Source organism: Salminus brasiliensis, chromosome 10 (assembly GCF_030463535.1).
Source record: "Salminus brasiliensis chromosome 10, fSalBra1.hap2, whole genome shotgun sequence".
Lineage (NCBI taxonomy): Eukaryota > Metazoa > Chordata > Actinopteri > Characiformes > Bryconidae > Salminus > Salminus brasiliensis.
The window spans coordinates 12,068,099-12,092,764 of record NC_132887.1 but is presented as its reverse complement, the minus strand read 5'-3'; the positions used below and the strand labels follow the sequence as shown (position 1 = coordinate 12,092,764).

The 24,666-nt window shown below is 41.6% G+C and overlaps 1 protein-coding gene across 1 annotated transcript; it reads left to right on the top strand.

Annotated features, from left to right (window-relative positions):
- The first annotated feature begins 368 nt into the window (after positions 1-368).
- On the top strand, positions 369-24,666 carry ddhd1a (DDHD domain containing 1a). Its single transcript, XM_072689229.1, has 13 exons — positions 369-1,679; positions 2,483-2,659; positions 11,890-12,018; positions 12,483-12,630; positions 17,051-17,160; positions 17,419-17,525; positions 17,650-17,909; positions 18,888-18,963; positions 19,758-19,907; positions 20,014-20,078; positions 20,245-20,417; positions 21,159-21,332; positions 21,555-24,666. The coding sequence occupies exons 1-13, from the start codon at positions 812-814 to the stop codon at positions 21,737-21,739; spliced, it is 2,622 nt and encodes an 873-aa protein (XP_072545330.1). The 5' UTR covers positions 369-811; the 3' UTR covers positions 21,740-24,666.

The window sequence follows — 24,666 nt, the reverse complement described above, 5'->3', positions numbered from 1 at the left end:
AAATGTTCCACAATACATTCAAGAACTGACTGTTCACCTGCTCCTAATATATCTCACTCCCTGTCTTCATCTACAGATGCCCCTGGTTTTCACGTGACCTGTTAGTGGTGCTAATGTTATGGCTGATCTGTGTGTGTGTGGTATATGTTACTGTTATATGAGGCATTTGTGTCTGAAGCACGTTTATTGAGGTTCAACATGTAATAATCCTGCCTATTAATAGACTCCCTCTCTGTCCCCACCTGTGGCTGCGAGAACGCGCGTGGCGCGCGCCCGTTGGGAACAAACAGAGAGAGCTGGGCTTGCGTACGCCGTGACGTAGCCGGATGGATTACGCGCTCGTGCCAGCGCGAGCCGGCGAGCTGTTTTGGAAACGACGGAGATTCGCGAATGAAGTCGGACTGGGAGCGGGGCAGGAGCTCTCAATGAGGGCAAATAACAGCCACAGGAGCGGGGCAAAAGCAAGAAAGTTCCGCCAGAGAAGGTTCCAGGGTCACGGCTGTAGGTGGAGGTGGTCGGTCAGTGCGGGGGGAGAGAGAGAGGGGCAGATTTTCAGTCTGACAGATTTTAACGGTCGGTTTGAAAGCCTAGCCTGCTAGCATGGCACGGTTTCTACATTTTAACGTCGAGGGAAGTTTAGCTACAGCGTTATTGGACTGTTTTGAGCTGTATTGATTGGCTCTGTGTGAAATATAACTAGCTAGCTAGTGCCCTCGTGCTAACTGGAGCTTATGACCGCGTACTGGACCTTCGTAGCGGTAGCTAAGAGGCCGCTGGCTCCTGTTGGGATAGGGAGCTACGTTAGCTAGTAATGAGCAGTTTTACGAGCAAGACGCCTTTCATCAGCCCGCCGCAGAGTCCCGAGAACCGAGGCTCCTCTCTCAGCAGCAGCGACTGGGACCTCGCCAACGATGTGTTCGTCTGCTGCTACGACGAATCCATCGGCAGGGGGATGCAGGCAGTTCAGGCGGGCGTGGAGAGGCACCTGCCGCCGCTACTACGCAGCCGCCACCGCGCTGCGGCTGCTGCAACAGCGGACGGTGCGACCCCGGGCCTGGAAGAGCCATACACGGGCTACCCTAGCCCGAGCTCTGCCAACGAGGACGTCTCCGACGCCGCAGCCGCCGCCGCCGCAGCCGCCGCAGCAGCCTACCACCTAGCCTCCAACACCTCCGATCACCTCCTGCACTACAGCGAGAGCGACGGGAATGTCAGTCCGCTGGAAAGCAGGAAGAGAAACCGCTCCGGCTGCTCTTCCTCCAGGCACCGTCTGGAGGTGGTTACGGAACTTGGGCCGGAGGAGGTCCGGTGGTTTTATAAAGAGGACAAAAAGACGTGGAAGCCCTTTGTAGGACACGATTCTCTCAAGATCGAGCTAATGTACCGCAAGTTCTGTGAACTAAATCCTGTGGAGCTCGATCAGGGTCAGGGTCAGGGCCAGGAAGGCGCTTCAGCTGCTGGGAGTGAAGAAGGAGACGCCACCGAAGTGCTGCACGGGGTGGGGATGTGTGGGCCAGGGTCGGCCGTGGGGCAAGGGGAGGGTGCCTCTGTAGAGACACCTGAATCAGCCGAGGAAAGTGATGTGGACATCGGCATCAGCGTCGAGTCTGTGTGTGTCAGAGGAGGGCTCTATCAGGTGGATGTCAGGGAGAAGGAGTGTTATCCTGTGTACTGGAATCGTGAGTATTAATGCTCAGCTCTTCTCCCTGGCCCATCTGCAAAGAGAGTCCAAAGGTCTGAGTCCACTACCAACCACTGGTTTTCAGCACTTACAGAAAATAAATGCATTTTCCAGCTTTCCATTCTTACTCCACTACATTATGCAAAGATTTTTTTTTATAATGTAAAGTCTTTTCTAACTAAATTGTGAAATCAGGTGATTTTGTGGTAATTATCTCAGCTCTTTGGACTCTATCCAGTGTTTGTAGATTTTCTGATATGATATAATGTCAGAAAATCTACATGAATTACCATTGTGTTTAAAAATATAGGCTGTACAAAAACACCTTAGTATTGAAGTGCTTTGGCTGTATGCGCTTCCGCCAGATGCTGTATGGTGTCCATAATCTCTGGGTTTAAGAGCTTTGCTCCACTGGCATACTGACCATTGAGATTAGTGGGCAATTCCAGGATCGAGTTTAAAAGGTCACAAACGTTCATTGATGTCTGTTATTGCACCTTAAAAATGTATATATTTATTAATAATAACATTGAAATAACACACACAAGGTTAAAGGTTATCTAGGGACCACGCAGGCCTCAATCAGGCCTTTCTGGCTCTTTGAGAGTAGTACATGCTTGCGATGTGACCTGTTCGTGTGAGGTGCGTAAGACATTTTGAGTAAACTCAGGTTAAAAAGAAGGTTTTTAGCATGACTTAGGCTTTTTTGAAAACATTGCATTCCTTGTGAGCCTTGATGAGACCGGCTATGTTGTCACTTTCTGCTGTGTGAAGTTTCTAAGATGCCTGTCATTCCTACAGAACAGGATCGCATCCCTGTGATGAGGGGCCAGTGGTTTATCGATGGCACGTGGATGCCCATGGAGGAGGATGAAAGTGACCTCATTGAGAAAGAGCATCTAATCTCCTTCCGAGGCCAACAGATGCAAGACAGTTTTGAGAATGACGTGGTGGTCAAGACAGTCGACACCAAAGATGGTAAGACAATGCCTAGATGACGCATTAACACATTTTTGGAGATTGATAGTAAGGGAAAGAGAGCATTTCCTTCTCTGTGTGTTTGACTAAGAACATTCCCTGTCCCCATTTACCCAAGGGTATCAACATATTTCGAGCTGGGTGGTCTTGTATGTTGTGTTGTGAAGACAAATGTAAAATGAGATTTGGGTAAATGTTGTCTGGATTAGTTATGGACTCAAACAAAAGGCTGATAATGACATTAAAGTAATATACTCAGACCTTTCTTAGTGCCATGGGAAGTTAAAGTGCATAGAGCCATTTACTGACAAACATCTGAGCCGTGCTGTGGATCGGTGAGGTGAAATAGTCTTAATGATTTATTCCTCAGTGGAACCTGCATTGAGTTTATTAGGGATGTATATCTTGCTGTGCAGTGCTCAAGCTTGGGTGGTCTTGAAGTATATTTCATAGTGCCCCATTTGAGGGAGGTGGGGTGCTGCTTACAGTTAAATCTTTTTATAGGGTGATGGCCTTCTGAGTTGACATGATGTAAAGGCATGTCCTGTATAATGTCCTTTGTGTGGATAAACGTGTAGTCATTTCATCATTGTAGGCTGTGTGCATTCTTAGTCATGTCTACTCTCTCTGCAGCTATAGGATGCTTTGAATAAGGAAGTGTGAGTGTTGCCTCTACATGGTATTTCAAAGGCTTGGTCTTCCCCACAGTCATGTCAAGGGTAGAGGGTATAATTGCAAGCCTTTCTTGTCTACGCAGTCAGTCTCTTGTACATATATATTTACCGGTTATGATTCATTCCTATTTGAAGGGCGTGATGCTGTTCATTTTCACACACTGAAGCATCATTTAATGTAGGCGGTTCTTTTCGCACCGCTGAATCCCACCAAAGCCTTATTTTATCCATCTATTAATTGATTAGATTGAATAGAGGCCAATATTGAATTAAACTAGTATGATAGAAGAATATCTTTTTGTGCCTCTTATATGGAGTGCTGACCAGCACCTACAGCCATTTGAGCAGCAGAAAACAGAGCTCGCTGTGCTCGAACAAAGCCTCCCCATCGGCCAACAAGGGACTAATGTAGCAGAAGACATATGGCTGGTATGTTGCCGCGCTAATGCATCACTGCTGCAGTGCACACAGTGGGACTTGTTTGTGAAGCAGTCGCCATGCCCCAGGTTTTGGCACTGCATTCTTTGGAAGAAGAAGCAAAGGTTGTAGATATTGTTTTGTAGTTAGTTATTATATAATATGATTGTAATGCATGCAGGTTTTGCAGATCTCAGACTTGTAAAGCATATTAAATGGATGCAGGAGGCCATATATGCTGAAGTGTCTATCATTTAAGCTACGTCATTTCAGAGGGTGGGAAAGTGGACGTCCTCCTCTTGTGCCTTCGCTGTCAAGCTAAGCTATTTTTAAGATGTGTTTTCTAAGGAGCTGCACTTCAGCAAAGTAACCAGTCATTTTTCCTCCTCTATTAAGGGAAGTGAGGGTGATAGGAGCCATGGGGAACTGAGGGCGTGTGGAAAGTCCCTATTTTTGAAACTTTTTCTCTGTTACGCGCACACACACAGAGTATTCATAGGCTCACACGATTCATTTATTTGAGCAGTGCCTGGAGGTACCAGGAGACCTTTGCAGTTAAATCTCGCTCACCTAATTCCATGGCAGTAATTGCTTTTGATGTCGGCAAGCTTAATCACAAGAAAGGGGTCAGTTAACAGCTTCATTGGGCCTCTCAGGGAGTGCTATGGTTATTTTGTCTGATAATTTTTTCCGCATCTCTTGGGCTCATACTGTGTCCACGTTTGTAACATACAGGCCTGCAGTGTTGTTCATCTGTTCCAGTCTGTCAGATTCTAGCATTGGGGCAAAGCAGATGGGTGTGCCTGTAACATGAGCTTGTGGGAGCCATTAGGTTAGCCACAGAGCTAAATGTAAACTGTTGGTTTTATGTCACTGTCAAGCAGTCTAAAGGTACATGTTAAAGAATTGGTTGTGTACAAAGGGGAAAGATGTGACCTTACTCTTTAGATATTCAGGCAGGCCTTTATTTTAGTAAATATATTTTGGCAGACCCCTTATTTTATGAAAGTTCTGTTATATAAATCTTCTGGTTGTGAAATAACCAAAAGACCTCATAGAAACTTGCAGTCAATCCTGATCCTGACTGGAGCTTTAAATACTTCCACTGACAGAGGCAGAGGCTTGATGGCACACTTTGTCCCTTATGCGGTCTGAAACATAATGCTCATTCCGTAATTGCATTGCTGCCAGACAAGGACAGAATTCCAAATACAGCTGCCGTAGGTATTGTCCTATAGTCTAAGCCAAGGTGCTGCCAAATACATATACTCATATATAGTATATGCAGCTATATCCAGTACATAAAGGGGGGAAAAAACGTTTGTTGTGGATGATTGGTTGTCCATAGAAACTTTATGATATAAGCATAACCTAATTCTCTGAGTGGGGAATGCGCCTCACTGCATTGTCCTCAGAAACCCTTATTTCATGCTATGCTATGATGAATGTGTTGTGAAGGAGCACCCCTTCTCCATGTTTAGCGGCCAACACCTTTGATTAACATACATTTTTAAATATCGGACCACGCTTGTTTTTATCTTGACCACAGGAAAAGCCACATGTAAACATGCCCAGGACGCACTGTGATCAGATTACAATAAGACCACACCTGATTCAGAGGTGATCAGAGACAGCATTTAAGAGACCCCAACCAGATCTAACACAAGTGTAAATGTGTTAGGTTTACACTTGTCCGGATATGTTTTCACATACGCAGAAACACACCCATCATAAAAGTCAACTTTACTGTTAATAATAAGTTAATTATTACTGTGAGAAATGCTGGAATATTTTTCTCCTTCCCTGGAGGGAGAATCTGGCCAAAGTACATGCAGATACTATATGAATATGGTATGAAACGCATTTTAATGCAAAGTCTAAACAGCCTCTATATGACCGTGTGTCAGCCATTAATTAGAGAGGAGTGGCGACTTCTTCCTGACGACATATAGCAGCTGGCGTGTTGAAATGGGGGCTTCTGAGCAGTACGCAGGGTGGCGTGTCCATAGTGAGATAACACAAGGAATGCTTGAATAAGAGTAGTATGTTCCATTCTTTTGGTAGTGTCATGGATTGGGTTTGCTTGACTAGTATTGAGCAATCTTTGCTTGAAATTGAGTTTTCACCACCTGAGCAGCACAGTGTCTTTTAAATTTAGCACTTTTTAACCCTGATTCCAAGGACTGAGGAAAAAAACATACTCCTACTGATACGAAATTGAAATTGTATTGAAAGAGTATCAGCAGTTACCAGTGCTGAGCTACTAGCGTTATTAATTAAAAGACAAAATAATCTATTGTGCTCAAACTACTCAAACACTACTACCCCACAGAAAGACACATAGACACATTATTAATATTATTATTTAGTTTTTTTGGTTGCGAAGTCGAGATATTGACTGTTGCTGATGGCCCGTTAAATTGCCCAGAGCTCTGTGTCTCTCCCTGTTCATGCTCCACTGATGCTTTCAGCAAGTCTGTCTCTTCTTCTCAGCTGAAAGAAGCACTGCTGTAATTTGCTAGTCTGATGGCTTCTTCTGAGCCTACACCTAATGGACAATAATAGTAGCTTGTCAAGGATGTAGTTTTAAGGCACTATCATATGTCTCTCAGTATGAAGGAGGTAATGCATCCTGTTGTCATGGATGATTACTCTCATTGTGCTGATTGTGTGCCCTGTTTACAGTCTGAGCTGCCTAATGCAGAATAATAATGTTAGTTTGGTTCTTAAATTCAATCAGGATAAAGTTCAGAAAAGTCAGAAATGTCCCTCTTTAATGAGTGAAGTGGAGTGGAGTTCATGGTCTTGAAACTACACCCACATTCAAAAGCTGCATAACAGCTGAGAGATGAAGCCTGGTGCCTGGTGTGATGTGAGCTCATGTGGCATGGGTGACTTGCGTGTTGGGGACATACCTGAAGCACTGCTACCCTTCGCTCACTCTGTGGTCAGTTTCAGGACATAGTTGTTGGATGTAATGATTATGATTATGATTATAATGATTATATTTTAATGATGTATCACTGCTTGCAGAGGAATTATTTCTGTGATTTGTATTGAGTGCAGGGATGTGTCTGTTTGTGTGTGAGTGTGTGTGAGAGAATGCAAAAAAGGGGACAATGGGAAATTGGGTAAAACAACCACACAACAAGGGCTTGCTCTCTACTCCACTCAAAAATGCCTTTTACTGATTAATAGCTGATTAATTGTTAACATTTTGTATGACATATTCGTTTTAACATGTTCAGTGTTAGAAATGAGTACATTTCTGTTACATAGTAAACAGATTATTTCAATTCTTTACAATAGGGCTGCATGATATTGGAAAAAATTGACATGCTAAATTAAAAATCCAGGAATTTTCCGGAATCATGAACTCTGTGTGTCTACAGATGGAGTAAAATAAATTCTGTTTAGAAGATATCTGGAAAATTAGAACAATGTGAATTTTCCTTTTGTGTCAAGAAAGTTGTAGCATGACATGTATGATGTAATTTGCTTTACATGACAATGCACGTCTTGCAGTGGGACTATTGTGCATGTGCACTTTGGGATGGTGATGCTGAAAGGATATATTGTGCAGCCCTAACTGAATCTTTAACAAGGTTAATTAATAGTTATTGTAATGATTTTCTGACTGTCTTTTACAGTGATTAATACTGTGTTATGTGTGTGTTTATTGTGTCATTGCGTCTCAATTTTAAATCATCTTGATCTAGCTGAAGGATTATCCTCATTAAACACAATTGTACCATATAGACATAGATGTCACTTCAAATGCTTTCATTCATTAAAATGACAGCTGTCTGGTCAGCAGCAAAGTTCTCTTTGGGGCTAACACATTTATACCATTCATTTCCCCTAATACACCATCCTGGTCTGTGCTCCATGATTAACATAGTCTAAACAGATTGGGTTACCCTGTATTTTGGACTGAGATTATAAACAAAAAACAAACAGTACACGTCTTGATATAATAATAATAACGTAACATCATAAGAGCATGATGTATTCCTATGAGAACAAGCTAATGCCAAATCTAGGTACTACATGATTGCTCTGTTTAAGTAGGAATTAAAAGTAGCACTTATTCTGCAAGACGTTCCCAGGTATTATATTGCAGAAGTTCAGAGTGTTACAGTGGTGACACCTGGCATTACCATGACCACTTACTGTTTTTGGTTTGTTAGCTCTCTCCCACTTCCCTCCTTTCTACCTCCCCTTTCTGTTCAAATGGAGTGGATATCAGACGAGTGCTAAAAGTCACAAGCGAAAGCGTTGCCAAGGTATTGTAATCCCAGCGTCTTTGCCTACAGCTCCCCTTGGATCTTATCTTTTGATTGGACTTTCTCCTTTGCCCTTTAGGTGAGCCTGCTAGCTCTAGAACAAGGCCTAGATACAGTCATGCTCCTCTACAGCTTGGCCTAGTGCTTAGAACTCTCATACACATTGGGCTGGGTCAAGTTTTTGTAGTACTTGGCCAAGATTCATATGGTTTCAGGACCTTAACTTCTAAATAATCATTTAGATGTTGTAGTGAACAACTAAAGCACTGGCCTGAGGAGTCTGGCCTAGTTTTAGATCTAATACCTGGACATGTTTGCTGCAGTAGAGTTGGTATTCCCTGTGATTTAAAGTTTGTTATTTTGTTGGATACTGTCTTGGGTTTATGAGGAACCCCCACATCCTCACATATATCATATCATATGTAGGTGTCTTCTTCCTAGACCAGGAAGAGCATGGTGCTAATGCGCAGGATGAAGTGATTTGTCTACCAGAGGACATAGTCTGTTTAACCTATTTATAAAAGTGCCACCAAACATAGCAAACTCTGTAAATCATGAGAAGCACCATTTGGGCTCCTCATCCTGCTTCATACATTGAACTCTGACCCTCTACACCATTATAGTTATAGTTGATAATTAAACATAAAACACATTTTTTTCCATGAATTGTAATGCACAGTTACTCTGCAAAAGTTTGGACGCCCTAAGCTTTACAATGGCTTTGTTTTTATGTAACCAAGGCCTCTGACCTTGATTATTAAAGGCACATCACCAGTTATAATTTGGAACTGTCATATAAATCAAATTTCCAAGCTGACAGTCAAACACAGGCTTCTCCTTAAACAACTTCCTGAAGTAATTGAGGTCTTCAACTTTGTCTATCAAAATCTGCAAACCCACATTTAAAGGATAAAAGGAACTGCTTCTCATGAAAAGAACACATTGCCAACTTTGAAGCATTGGGGTGGGTCTGTCATGCTTTCCATAGCCACCAATGGCACTTGCAGTATTGCACAGGAAGAAGGAAGAGGAATTCCACAAAATGCCAGCAAATCCTGGATGCAAAAGGCTGAGCTGAAAAGACCATGATCCAAAATGTACACCAGAACCACCTGACGAGAGCAGAGAAGCGTCTGGAATGGAGAAAAAATGAATGGAAATTCTGTCTATTAAAAAAGTGTTTGCAAGCTTTAATTTCTGCTTACCGTAAACTGTGTAAACTTTTGACATGGTCACATTAATGGATTATTGATTTTTTGACTGTTTTAAAAGTCAGAGTAACTATGCATTAGGATTTGTTGAAAAAATAGTTTTACATTTGGTCATATATGTACTGGATACAGCAGTATATATTGTGTACACTGGGAAAGTGGAGTAAACTTGGGTGTAATCATTTACAGATTTGGGGGAGGTCATTCCTTCCCTTCAGAACTACTGAAACATTCTTCTGGTAATCTCTCAGGGGCTAGGACTTTTGCTTAAATTACATTCCTCTGATTTGTCCTAGGCCCGCTGAGGTTTTTTATTAATGTAATTGATGTACTGTAAATTTCCCATGTGAACAAAGACAAGCACATAGCACCAAGGGTTCAGACAATAGCCCATTCTGTTACGCTCCCAGCATTAATTGGTGCAAAGAAGCTTTGCCCTGGTTTAGTGGCGTAATACTCTCATCAGAAACAAAGCGAGACCTCTGATTCCCTACTCTCCCTGGCCATGCTGGGGAAACCCCTGCTAAACCTCTTACCTCTCTAGATCATTGTTGCGTCTCCTCTTTGCTTTGATCCTGTGCTCATAGTCTAGACTTTCACTGCCTAGCATTTAACTGGAGTCAAACATGCTTTCAAAAATACAGGAAAACAATACATCTGTATGTACTTGACAATGCAGATGGCTCTGTTCAATTGTATTCTGAAAATCTGAGATTTTCAGACGCATGTTTGACCTTCATGTGCCCTGTTGTGTCTGTAAAATGGGATTAGTTCTCTCCTCATATTGATGTGTACTCTTACATGCATGCTGAGGCTACCCAACTGTTTAGCCGCACCGTTCCCTCAGAACATCCTGTTTTACAGTCTTCTAGATGTGTGGTGAGGTGTGCTCAGTATCCTGTATGTCTGATCTTTGCTTTGACATACAGATATTTTTGAGTTTCTTTCTGAATTTGTAGATTTGATTTGATTTGGTGGGGGTGGAAAGTGTTTTCTGTGTAGTCTGGTGTGATAAGTGAACATGAAATTGACTGATTGATGAATTGATCTTGGTTGAAACTCTAATTGAACCTCATAACATTTTCCGGAACTGGATTCATGGATGGGTTTGTATAGGTGGAAAGCTGAGCTGGGGACAGACCAATAGAGTCTGTGACACATGTATTTCTGTTCAGTAAAGCATGTGACTGTCCCAAAAAAAGTGCCACATTCCTTTTCTCAGATGCCTTTAGTTAAAAAAGGGACCCATTCTTTGAGCCAAGTCCTCACTCAAGCCCCTGCACAGGGCCCACTTCTAATCTCCACACCAAGAAGAGGAGAGTGCCTGACACCGGCACCGTGACGCCCATGCTAAATGGTCTGCAGGGCCCGTTTGATTTAGTTCTTTCTGAGCCAGAGACACCAGCATTGATGCGATCTGAATAGAAAGACACACACACATACATGCACACACACACATCAGCCTGGTGTGCTTTGCACACCTTTAATGAAGGACACAACTAGAACAGTACGTCCCCCGAAAGTGCTGACATGCAAAAGCTATGCTGCTTATTTTTGTCTTAGAAACTTCTTAGTAGCCCTGAGCTTTCTCTGTATATTTTAATCTCAGAGAATAGATCACACATTTACATGCAATAGACTGATTTCTCAAGGTCCATTTAACTCGTCCAGTGTGGCGAGCCTAGAGTAGTCACGTGGAAATGAAAACATCTGTCCCTTATAGTGTCTTTGGCCGGAGCTCTGGTGTTTGTGTTTAATCTCGGTTGAATGACTCCGAGTGCAGGCCGTCTGGTGTCTGTGCTTCCTTCCAGTGCAAGCTGAGAACCCAGAGTCACCTTCACACCTCCTCAAAGATTTGTTCATACAGTTCACTCTTCCAGTATCCTTTATTATTCATGTCTCTGTTTTTCTGAGAAAGAGTTAATGACTGCTTTTCAGTTCCCTCTCGTGTGATATTTCAGTTCCTAGTTGCACTGTTCCTGCCACCTGGCACACTAAGGCTGAAATTGGACCCGGTCAGGTTCCTGTTAGCCGTGAATTCCAGACCTGAATAAACAGAACCAGTGCCCTGGAATGAGTTTCTGTTCTTAAGGCACGTCAGTTATTTGTTTCTTGCAAATCAAAGCCATGTAGGGCATTACTCATGTAAATGTAGTGTGTTGCTCCTTGAAGCGTAGAAATATCTACCTAAAGGGGCTTGAGTAAAGGACCATCTGTCTTAGTGGTCATAAACATATAAGCATAACTTTCTGATGTCTGCAGACTAATTGGAGCCGCTGCCACCAAATCCTTATGTGCAATTCCATATTTTCCCATAACTGGACATGCTTTTGGAATTTAAGGTGTTTCTGTCTGTGTTAAGGTCTGTGTTCCTGTGAACCCTCTAAAACAAAGCCCTGTCCCTACAGTGGGCAGTGCAACTATGAATTGAAATATCAGGACATTGAGTAGACCATAGCTGCTTCTTCTACTCTAATGTCCTTTCTTTTTTTTTTTACTGAAAATTGACCGTATGACAGGTGTGCATGCTATGTGAGTTGGGTAAATTGTTTAATCTCTCATCTTTGTCCATTTCCCTCGCCACCCTCCATTTGTCTGGCTTTCACTCCCCTTCTTCCTCGTGTACTCTCCCTGCGCCACAGCCGTCCACAGCCTGAAACTGAGTCGAAGCCACGTCGACTGGCACAGTGTTGACGAGGTGTATCTGTACAGTGATGCCACCACCTCAAAGATTGCCCGCACTGTCACCCAGAAGCTAGGCTTCTCGAAAGGTCAGTGTTTACACCTGCACCAACGTGTTCCAACTGAGCTCAGCTCTCCACTCAACCGCACATCCTGCTTCCCACTGCTTCCACACTATTCAGGGATCTGGCAGCCTTTTGCACGGTCTCCGCTACTGACACACAAACCAATCCCCCAGATGGCCACCAAATCCCTTTGTTGGCTTGCGGTCACTTAAGACCATGTAGTAATTTAGCATGCTAGACTATAGGCGTGTGGCCCAGAATTAAGGTGCCATTTATATGATCAGTCTGCCTACATTTTCTGGCTGCCTACAACACATTGGAATTACCCCAGTGCAATAGATATTGCCCTCGTCTGAACTTTTGGTGAGAATAATGAGCACTGGATAGAGTTTATAATAACCTAAGCCACATTTGGAAACATCGGTAGGTTTCCCCTGTGGAGCAGCGTTTGAATTAAAATCACTTCCTCATGCTTTTTTTTGTGACAGCCTCCAGCAGTGGCACCAGGCTCCATCGAGGATATGTGGAGGAGGCCTCTCTGGAAGACAAGCCCCCTCAGACAACGCATATTGTCTTTGTGGTGCATGGCATTGGACAGAAAATGGATAAAGATCGCATCATTAAGAACACAGCCATGTAAGTAGACCTGACTTGTCAAGGACACTGTGTGCAAATGATGTTGACACAACATAATGTCATGTATATTCTGTCCTCAAGAATGAGATGGACAGAGAGGGTTTAGGCTATTCTGGGATGTTTAACTGAAACAAATGTACTGTTGAAACAATGACCGAGGTTGCAATGGACTTTTTTGGACCATGACTGTGACTATGACCATGATTTCCCGGATTGCTTATGCGGTATGACCAGGATCTTACATGGCACTAATTTGATCTTTTCGTTATTTAATTTTATGTCAGGTGCACAAAAAATGCCCCTTTGCAGATGCAGTATATAGAATGAATAACCTTCCTAGCTTTCAACAGATGTCATTGTAAAAATATTTTATCCAAGTAACTTTGGAGCACTTCTATTGGTCCAAATACTTCTAGATTCAAATTATGTCAAAAAAAGTAAAAAATGGCAGAAATTAAAACACAAAATTATGATACAATGATGGCGTTATGTGAGTGTATCACTGCTTATGTACAATATGTCATCCTTATGCTTTTGCTGTTTGCATTACATGCTCTTGTATGTTAGCTCTGAATAACTACATATTCACAGTCTTAACTGTTAGACTAGTGAATTCTCTGTTCCCCATTTGACCACTTAGTATTGTACATATTCATGTGAATGGTGTTCGCTCATGAGCTATGAACACCTTGCTTGTCAAGTCTTGGCATGCGTGGGACCAGTCTGTCAGGTTACAGTCAGAGAGATTTGTGTGGAATGTGTTTTGCGTAGGTCTGTAATGACCAGTTGTTCTCAAAATGTACAATCTGTGAAGGATTTTATGAACAATGAGTTGGTTCAAGCTGGTCCAAATATGTGGCATCCTTCTATGGATCTTGGCTACTTACACGTTGTGGACTGTTTAATCACTAAACAAAGACATGTTCAGTGAGCCTAATAGCAGTTATTTCCTTTTGCCTCTTAATGCTCCTAACTTTATGGACACCCCCCCCCCCTCTTTGCTCAAAAACAACAGCATAGCTGGCCTTTACCTTAGGCTGTTGGTTTGTGGACTGAGCTATTCTAAACATTTCTCTCCTGTGTGCACTTTGTTATAACCACCTGTAGCTCTGCTTTGTGTCTCCTCTCCTTTTGTGTTTGTGTGTTTCATTAGCTTCCCCAAAACTGACCTTTGAAATGAAGTCTTTTCAGTTGAGGATAATTGACCTGTTTACCAGAGTCCAGGCGGTTCTCGCCAGCACATAACAGACTCTTTCTCTGAGATGTGGGTTGTGCTGTTGTCTTTACAAGACACAACATGATTTCTTCGGATATGATCTTTGTGTTTGTATAGATAATACCGCCACACAGTTTAGGTAAGATGTGCTACTCAGTAATAGAAAAATCCCTTTGTTCTTACCATTGTGATTTTATGGTATTTAATATCATGCAGTTAGACTGACCTCCCTGATCATACTACATCATGATATTTGACTTTTTTCACGATACACAATATTTATTACAATACAATGTAATCACAGACTAAAAACATCAGATTATTATAAACTACTATTCAGATACTCACCCTTACTGAATACAGTGATTTTTATTCAACATCTGCTGCACGTCATCTACCAGTACAATTACACTGTTTGTAATAAGACCTGCAGCTGATCAGTGTTTATTAAGCACTAACAGTATTCTTGATATGCATAGAAAAGCATATTGTTATCACGATAACAAAGTTCATCACGATACGATAAAATATTGTCATATTGCCCAGCATTACTCTTAAGTGGCATCTTTCATTTTTGTCAGCTACCGACAAGACAAGACAACCCTATTTACCATGTGTGTCAGAAATTTGGTTTCCGCCTTTAACCCATACAAGCAGTGAACACACACATACGTGTGGGTCCGTGGGCATACATGCCCAAAGCAGTGGGCTGCCATTGCTGCGATGCCCGGGGAGCAGAGTTGTTGCAGGGCCTTGCTCAAGGAGCCCGGGTATCAAACCCACAACCCTGTCATCAATAGCCCGGAGTTCTAACTGCTAAGCCACCACTGCCCAATATGAAATAACTATTTTATAGTGATGTGAATGAGCTACATTCTTTAGTCTCCTCCTCTTCATTAAGACGCCCTGGTTAAACACAGAAGCATGCTGTTCTGCTGCTGAAGCGGAGCTTTTTCCGCAGTAGATTAGTCAACCAGCAATAATCCAAGTGTCAAAGACCTGGTAGTTCATTGCCCCACATGGTAATGACTAGTGTATTGCCACTCACTCGGAACACCAACACAACAGATACTATGTTAAGTTTTCATTAGCAGATTCATAACTGTTTTGTTGCCTCCTGAGAAAGCTACTTACTCCTCAATCCTCTTCATTGCAGCAGGCTTTGAATAATGTCAGTAACTGGCACCTAATGGATGCCAGAGGTCGCTCTGCTAGAACACATTGGTAAAAACAAAGAATCTGAACTGGATCAGGCTTAAAATAGCTGAAAACCTCTGCTATAATATACGCCTATATCTGCCCTGATGCCTGTCCGCTGGATCGGATCAGATCAGATCGGGACATCTCAAGAAAAGTCACCCTGGTCAAATGGTTCTTTTTTAAAACCAAAAGTGATGTTGAACCTTCTGTACCTTTTGTAAAACTTTCAGTGGCATGTTTATAAATAGTGTTAGCATAGCTGTTGTGTAGTTTCTTATCCCTCCTGCTGGTTGTCGTTCTGCTGTGCTGGCAGGAAGCTGTGCAGTGGGTGATGTTTGCTAGTTAGCGTGTTTTAACATCTGCTCTCTGTTTGGGGCTTAGGGTGTTAAGAAGGCAGAGTAGACCAATCCGTGCTCTAATCTTTCTCTCTGGGGAGGAACTTGGATTACTCGTTTTCCTGCAAGAAAGAGCCAAGATGATTACTGTCGCAGCCTTTCTTCCCTAGTCTTTCTCTGCCTACCACTCTTCTGTCAGGCCTAAGCTCCAAGCCCCAGTGACTATGTCTTTGTGCTGGCTCTCGTTTATACTCCAGTCCAGTAGCCTGGACCCCATCAGCGCCTTTCTGTTGTTGCTATGGCTATGGGAAAGGCATTCATGGGACTGAAATGTTTTACCCATACATATTACAGCCACTTGGGTACTCATAATGTCCGAAAGATTTCATTACAAGTGATGTGTCCCACAAAAACCTTGTATCTCCAATTTTGCTGTTTAGTTTTGCCATTATTTAAGCCTGGCAGTCCTTTATATTGTGTCCAAATGCCATAATAAATGGACCAATAGAAATCCCACTTCCAGTTTCCATCCCAAGTTTTTTTACTTTTCCTGTAAAGTTGACAATTTTGGAGAAACAAGGTTTTGTGTGACAGTGAGGATCTATAGTATTCGCATTCATTTACATACACACTCTAAATACCTGATGACTGCAGCTTCACTTGATCCAGTGCAGATCAGTGTAAGCCCAGGGGTGTGATGAGATTGTTGAATGCAGACAAGAAGTGTATATTACACTGTAGGCAGGTGTAGAGCATTGATCCGCTTAGGACCCTATCAGCCAGTGTATGTGTGTATACCCACGAGTGTATGTGTGTGTTTGCTGCATTACCATTCACCTACAGGCCAGTGACCCTGTACTATTGCCCTTTCAACATTAGTATGTTTACTCTGAGAGCTTTTACCAACTGCAAAGTACATTTGTGTGTGTATGAGAGTGTTAATGGCATAAGGTCACTGAACAATGAAATACAATTAAACATGCTCAAACCAAACATATAGACAACCAGGTGGAGTAGTGTATAGTATTGCTTTTACTGCCTGTACTAACACCGCTTTAGCTTACTTTGTCTGAAATAGAAAGTCTGAAAAAGTCTTGCAGTGGCATAGTTTTTATTTCAATACACTGCTCATATCAGCTGCCTTATTATTAAACGCTGTTTACAGTAAGCATCGCAAAATTGTTAATCAGAAGAATTCACCTCAAGCACAAGACTGCTTATTAAATTATTTATAAATATTATAAAAATACAGAGCTCATACGATAAAAGAGAGAGAGAGATGGAAAACACACTTTTTTTGTTAGACCTACTAAATTAGCCAGTTATCACTAATAATTAGATTATAGCACATTAGTTTTCTTTTTAATCCACATGAGAGATAAATCGTGCTTTGTCCAACAAGCTGGCCATATTTTACGTGATTATAGGCGGTCTGTTTGTGTACCTTGTATGTATCTCATTTTCAAACATCTGGGTCAGTGTATAAAGGATGCTGACTGCATGCATATATCGTGCGCAGGGATGCAAACCTGATGGAAAATGTGCAATTAAGAAGGAATAAAACACGTATCCTACCTGTGATAGTTGTAATATTTTGTTTACAATATAGATAGATATATTATATTATGTTATATTCAAATACTATGAGTGTATGTCTGTCTCTTATCAGGTTGCGGGAAGCTGTGAGGAGGATGGAGGAGAAGCACTTTGCAGAACACACAGAGGAGCACGTTGAGTTCCTGCCTGTAGAATGGCGCTCCAAACTGGCCTTGGATGGAGGTACTGACTTGATATTCCGCATTCTAACTTTCTCATCTCATCCAGCTTTTCCAGCAGCAGCATCCACCTTCCCCACACCTGTGTACACATGCATGCTTATTTATGAGCTGCTTTCTCTTCATTATCAGTCTTTACTCTGTATTTGGTGATATTTTGTTTAGCAAAGCAATCATTAAGAACAGAGGAGGCACTTCAAGGAGGAGTGTGTGTGAAGTGTTCACTGACATGTTGATGATGCTGCTGCTGCTCCTCCTGCAGACACAGTCGACTCCATTACCCCAGATAAGGTGCGAGGGCTGAGAGATCTGTTGAACAGCAGTGCCATGGACATTATGTACTACACCAGCCCTCTTTACAGAGATGAGGTGAATTATCCTGTCTGTCTGTGTCACTTTTACTGACACTTTACTGTCACATTCTTAAACTTGCAAAGCCAAAGATCCTGAAGTTTATTTAATCTGTTCCAATCTGTACTTCTCTCCTCTCTAGATCACTAAAGGGCTGACCCAGGAACTCAACCGCCTTTACTCCCTGTTCTGCTCTCGGAACCCTGAATTTGAGGAAAAGGGGGGAAAAGTATCTATTATATCTCACTCACTGGGCTGTGTGATCACATATGACATCATGACGGGCTGGGACCCTGTGCGCTTCTGCCTGCTGGAGCAGCAGGAGCCTGATGAGGAGGAGATGCGCTGGATGAGCTACGAAGAGCGACACCTGCTGGAGCAAGTGCACCTTACCCGACAGAGGTACTGCAAGACCAAAGTATAATTATGTGGAGTCCCCTGGAAAATCTGGAAAACCTGTAAATGTAAGGACTATTTTTCCAGGAAAATAAGAAATTTGATAAGAATAGCCTGGAAATATTGGTGACATCCTGGACATTTTGAGCTATTGAGTCTCTGGGACAGAAACTTTAGGGACTGATGCTTTATTTATTGAAGTCTGATATTGAAGATATATATATATATCTGATATAGATATTGAAGTGACATTGTTACTTATACACATTTTGTTATTGATGAATGACTTTTAATTTCTAGATAGCATCAGTCAGCTAAATTGAGTCTAGCTGCATGTTATTTGCTGCTAATTTAATGGCATCATTGGCAATGGCAAACTCATAACTTGACTTTCTTTCTACATAACCTTTATTTAACACTGTCCAACAAGCCTCACATTTATAAAACCCTAAAGGATATATAGAGGAAACATTTCATATAGTACTAGGTGGTGACTCTGGCTGCATGATATTGGGGGAAAAAATGGCTTTGCCAATTGTAAAAATACAAGAATATTTACCAGATTTCACCAGAAGTTACTAGAATGCAATATTCCAACATGTCAAGTTATTAATAACGAACTCTGCATATCCGAGATTGGAGTAACGTAAACTATATTTGGCAGATGTGTGTGGAATTTTGTTTTGTATAAGCAGCAAAGTTGACGCATGACGTTTGATATAATTCACATTGCACGATGTGACTATTTCACATGCATACATTGCGATGGCAGTGCTGAAGTGATATATTGTGCAGCCCTAGTGGTGATTAGAACATCCAGTAACCATGTGTTTGAATCAGTTTACATTGAGAGGCTATTCATTCTATGTATGCTGTCATACATGAAAGTCTTGGAAAATGTTCTGGAAACGTTCTGGAAGTGCTTTCCTAAAAAGACATCCTTGGTATGTTTTACTACATTTGCTGTCTCTGTGCTTTTTGCAGGTTACGAGAACTAGAGGATAAACTTCAAGGACTGGAAGCTTCTAAACCTCTAGCACTCCCTGCACTAAGGTTTAAGGTATGTCACAAGCTCTACTTTCACAAGGAGAGAAATGGAAAGTCTCTAAGGAATCAGACATTACCTCTAAACCACTTATGTGTGTGACTGTTTGCACAGAATGTGATAAAGGATGTCTGACCCATTTTTCCTGCCAACAGTGTTGGATTTACTTTTGAACAGATTTAATTAAACAGATTAAATGTATTATTTAATTAATTATATCAAGAAATGTAGATGGGGCTGAACATACTGCAACCCTCAGCTGAACACAAAGCCTTCTGCGGCCAAGCAGATGTAACCAACCAGGGCCTAGTTTTCCAAAAGCATTGTATTGCTAAGGTCACCTTAGCTGGTTGAGAGAGTGTTGAATGCTGGCTTGACCACTTTCTTTGTTATTATTATTTATTATTTTTTAAGATTATTCTTTGTTGTTGTTATTATGTATTATTGTTATTGTCTTGAGTTATTATTATGTTTAAGATTGTGTTAATTAAACCTAGCCCTGATCTTTGCAAAGAAATATAACCAACAATGCAGTCTGTTGAGTATTGCTTGACTGTATAATCACGCAACATCATAAACACAAAAAATATATATCTGAACTGTGTATGCAAGCTGTAGTCCACATGGTTGAACCATCACTAGTTTCACAGTGAAGCATCAACAGTAAGTATTAGTGATGATGGTTAGACAGGGCAGTGGTTCTCCAGGCAAAGCCTTTCCACAACTCGAGTCAGACATTTTACAAAAAAATTAAAACCCATTGGAGTTCATTGTTCAGCTTACAGTATCACTGTATTTCCATCCTACAGGTGGAGAACTACTTCTGTATGGGCTCACCTCTGGCTGTGTTCTTGGCCTTGCGAGGTATTCGGCCAGGCAACACTGGGTACCAGGACCACATCATGCCCAAATCTATCTGCAAGCGCCTTTTTAACATCTTCCATCCCACAGACCCAGTGGTAAGAGATCCATCTTTAATATGGAATTACTTTTTGCAGCCTTTTGAGTGGAGAAGGACACCAAGTTTGTTGGTGTGTGTTTATTTATCTGTTTATTGCTTGGCAGGCCTATCGATTGGAACCTCTTGTTTTGAAGCACTACAGCAATATTGCACCTGTCCAAATACACTGGTGAGTTAAACAAGGATTTTATTTGCGTTGTTTGAATTATATCAGTTCATAGTTCATTTTCCAGGCTTCCAATTCAGATGTAAAAAACAAAAAAAACATTGAGCTGCACAGATTATGATGTTCATTTTCAGCAGTGGAAATAGGAATGTTAAAATTTTGTCTGCAGGTGTAACACCACCAACCCCACTCCATATGATGAAGTAAAACCTACATTTCTGAACCCAGTGAAAGACCCAGTTTCAGACACAGAGAGCCTCCCCAGCCCCAGCACCTCACCTGTAATGACCCGAAGACACTACGGAGAGTCCATCACTAACCTTGGCAAAGCCAGCATACTGGGTATAACGGTCATTGTTAACTTTTGCACTCACATACCATAAATGTACTCAATCTTGTTATGTGTTCTTGATGTCCTTGTATCATGATACTGATAGTAGAACAGTGTCATGATTATGATAAATAAAAAAAACACACAAAAAGCATAATTACACATACAATCTAAAGAAGATGAGTAAAAGTGTCTGAAAAATACAGAATGAGACATTCTGTTGCTTGTATAATAATTTGTATGTGTAAGTTATTTGTATGTATTTGTATGGTAATGGAAATCTTCTTAGGGCACATTTGGTGTCCTACCAATTGATTTGTACAAAATTGCCATCTTGTGGTGAATGTTGGAACTTCAGATTCCCAGGTTTGTTTGTTTTTTTGGTTTTTTTTTTAACTGTAAGTGGAATTGGAAAAGCAGATGGAAACAGAGCCATCTAGTGGAGAGTGATAGCCTTCACCTTCCTGTTTTTAATATGTTAATTAGAAAGGAATGGTTTCTCCTTTACCCCTTTACTTTCAGTACAACTATACAGCTTGATACAGTGCAGAACTAAAGCAGAATGGAAATTAGATATTTGACTAAACTATTTCTTTAAAATGCTATTAGATGAATTAGGTGACTCGAAACTGTTGACAGCATGTGATAATACCAAGAGAACAGTAGTATTACAGTGCTACAATACCTCTAGTGTGCAGTGTTGTATTAGCAGGATATATTCAAACTTAATTTTGGTGCTACTGTGTGTTCAGGTGCAGCCAGCATTGGGAAGGGCATTGGCGGAATGTTGTTCTCCCGTTTCTCTCGCTCCAGTAGCCAACCCTCAGGGGTGGATTCTGGAGCGGTGGAGAGCGAAGAGAAGAGCCAGTCAGCCTATGGCTTGTCCACTATGTCCCAGTCTACATCCAATTTCATTGATGCTGCAGGTGTGTGCATACACTGACACTTCGTTTTTCTTATATTGCACTATGCTGTGTATAGTATTTTCATTTTATTGGATTTCCCGAAAATGGGATGGATTTCTGACAAAAGCATCCAACAGCATTACCTCATACTATTAAATCAGCAGCCAAGAGTTCTTCTATAAAAGTCAGCTTCCTGATGTTTATGTTCTATGGCAGTAATTCTGAGTGTTTCTGTTGATGCAGTGGAAATGGAGCACCGCATTGACTTTGAGCTGCGCGAGGGCTTGGTGGAGAGCCGCTATTGGTCTGCGGTCACCTCACACACAGCCTACTGGACCTCCCATGATGTGGCCCTGTTCTTGCTTACCTTCATATACAAATCGCAGAGCTCTTCTCAGACACCCCAAGACAATCCTGACCCTGAGTAGCGGAGACACGCAAAGTACGAAAGCTCTCAAGCACACTCCTCCTCTCACTTTGCCTCTCATACAAATGCTTCTTTGTCATACAAAGACTGATCCCCATTTTGCCCTTTGCTTTGTGCAGCAACCCTTCTATTAACCCTTTAACTGGGGGAAGTTCTAGATGCATGGAGTATACGCACTGTATAGCTCTATGAACGTTTCGTAATCTTGCTGTGCTTTGCCGAGCATATGGTGGGCTGTGCCGTGCTGTGTGGGACCAGTGGGCGAGTTGTTATTTATCTCCGCTACCCATCATCCTCAGTCCAGCCCACATTGCTTATGTAGCAGTGGTGGCGCAGCCTAGTCCGAAGCCTAGCGGTTACAGATCTGACCTTAACGAGATCATGCTAATGCAAAAGCCTGGACCTCTCTGTCCCATGAATGTCTGTTCTTTCTCATCTGGATATCACCTACTTGCACGGATTTTCAAGCTACAGAAAACTTCATGGTCATGGACTACAAAGGAGGAAAGGTTCACATGTTTGTGCACAGAAGGACATTCACTGAGCAAACGTTCACTGCAATGTTCAGTGTGGGCTGTAGGCTTATTTATTTAATGAGGCAAAACAGAATATTAAGACTAAGATGCTTGTTTTTACTTTAATATTCCTGGAGAATACTGGATGTCTTGATTCACTAACTCTTGAGACCAATTGCACATTGGAGAAGAGCAACCTTGCCTCGGTGTGACACATCAGCAAAAAGCAATTTCCTTTTTCTACAAGGAGATGAAGAATAATTGGCATTTTCATATTCCACTATTCCATCCTACAGATGGTGCTCTTGTGAAACAAAATAGAACATTTTCTTAATTCTGCGTAACCCTTCAATTCAATTGCATAATACTTGCATAATTCTACTTTGTTTGGAGATAGAAGGGGAAATTGCTGCTGTCCTGATTGTCTGGATTGTGTTGTGTGTGTGTGTGTTTTTTTTTTTTTGTTTTTTTTTTTTTTGTTTTTTTAATATAATAGCCAAACCTAATCTGTTACCATCTGCCTACAGTATAAGTCATGAATCACACCTGGTTCATTGTTACTTTGGAGTATTAGAACTACTGTGTAGCTCTAATGAATTTACCCCTCATTGTTGTACATAACCTTTTTAAACCGAGCCAAATGAAGAGTGAGTTGGAAGGAACTGATTTGCAGAAATGCTGCATGCTGTTAACAGCATTAGGACAGGATCATCTATATAGTCTAGTACATGACTGAAACTTTCAGAGATTTGGCAGAGCGTTCTCATGTCCTTTCCCCCCTTGTACATCGTGTGATGTTCAGGCACTATTTTGTTTACATTGAGACCCAATAGTAATAAAGAGAGAGAGAGAGATATATCTATATTTTATATCTATTTAGTTAATGACTGTGGGATTGATAGTGATTAGCCCTTCATCGTTGTGATACTCCACTTGGAGGCCAAACATTTCCAATGTTTCTGCTGTCTGTAAACCTGCTGCTCGTAGAGCCAGTCTTAGTTCATGTCGAAGCTTTTAGTCGTGTGTTTTAAAAGCGCCTTTGAGATGTTGAAGTTAGGTCTGCACAGAGAAACGGGTGACGCTGTCTAAGCCTGTTTAGTCTGTGTTGTGTCTGCATTGTCTTTGTGGTCCCAGAGAACATTGAGCTCTACCATTCCTTGAATTCATCATGGTTGACCATCTGTTCCCCTGTTGCACCACTGTTGGAACACTTGAAGTCAAGGGCTGCAGTTTGCATCGTATGTAATATTTATATTTATTGATACAACACCCATTATTCTTGTCAGATTTGTCTCTACGTATTAGTAAGCTAGTAATTGCAGTAGTGTGGACATTTTAAAAACGGTCAGGCTGCCTCTGAGGACCATGGGGCCAGTCCACTACCAGGAAGCTGACGTGGCTTTTCCCCCGCACTGGATAAACCAGAGCTATTTATGACTCAGTGTTGTTGTTGGCAATAGGAGACAGAAATGAATGAAGGTCCATACCTTGCACGTACTGTACGGCTATAAATTGCACAGGCTTTTAAGACCCCCTAGATATGCTTTGCTGTTTGCCAGTACTTTATATACTGCGTTATGTTCACATGAACTCAAGTACATTTTTCCTGAGGCGTTTGTATTGTGATTTTGTTTTCTGTTGAAATGTCAGGGCTTTTTGTTTTGGATATGTTATTCCTTTGGCCATATTTCTGTAATTTCCCTGTAGACCATACCTCAAAATCTTTGCATGCTCCAGTGATCCCAACTGGCTGATGGAATCATTGGAAACAGTAACTGAAGTTCTTGGTAGTTTCTCAGTAAGATTTTGGGCATCAGTGATGATAAACTGAGCTGCTTCTAGCTTTCTGAGACCACTCAGATCTGAGCCTTCACACAAAGCACAGGGCCAAATTGTCTCCTCCTTAAAGAAGTGATATGGGCACAGTGTTTGGGGGTTCTGCTTCAGCACGATACTGCAGATGTGAACTTTGCTCTGATGCATGCTTGTTTTTTTGTTAATGTTCTGAGGATGTTTGATGCATTGCATTAACTGCTGTTTTTGAATACTATGGTAACTAGGCCACATTTTCTACTTTTTATTTCTCATTAACCTTCTTGCAGGGCATCTCAGTATGTTGAAGGTCATGTTTGATGTCTGGCTCATCTCTTGGGTGTAGTATAGCAAAGAACGCTCTGTTCTCCACACTGTTCTGTAACATTCAGTCAAAGAGTCCAGCAGGTGTCCTCCACATCTGGTTATTGATTAACCAGAAACACAGAGCGTGTCCCAAAACGACTGTTATTTAAATGTAAATGTGGCATTGAGTTTGAAAAGGAGAGCTGTGCAATAACCCATGCCTGTAACGGATTCAAACTGCCATCCGAATAACACTGTATTTATTTCAGTTTATTAAAGCATTACTTTTTTGGAA

Excerpts from the sequence above, each read along its gene's own strand:
- ddhd1a (XM_072689229.1), top strand. The coding sequence starts at position 812 with ATGAGCAGTTTTACGAGCAAGACGCCTTTCATCAGCCCGCCGCAGAGT. Across the intron at positions 12,631-17,050 it reads ATCATTAAGAACACAGCCAT|GTTGCGGGAAGCTGTGAGGA; the intron begins GTAAGTAGACCT and ends GTCTCTTATCAG. Across the intron at positions 19,908-20,013 it reads TCCATCCCACAGACCCAGTG|GCCTATCGATTGGAACCTCT; the intron begins GTAAGAGATCCA and ends ATTGCTTGGCAG.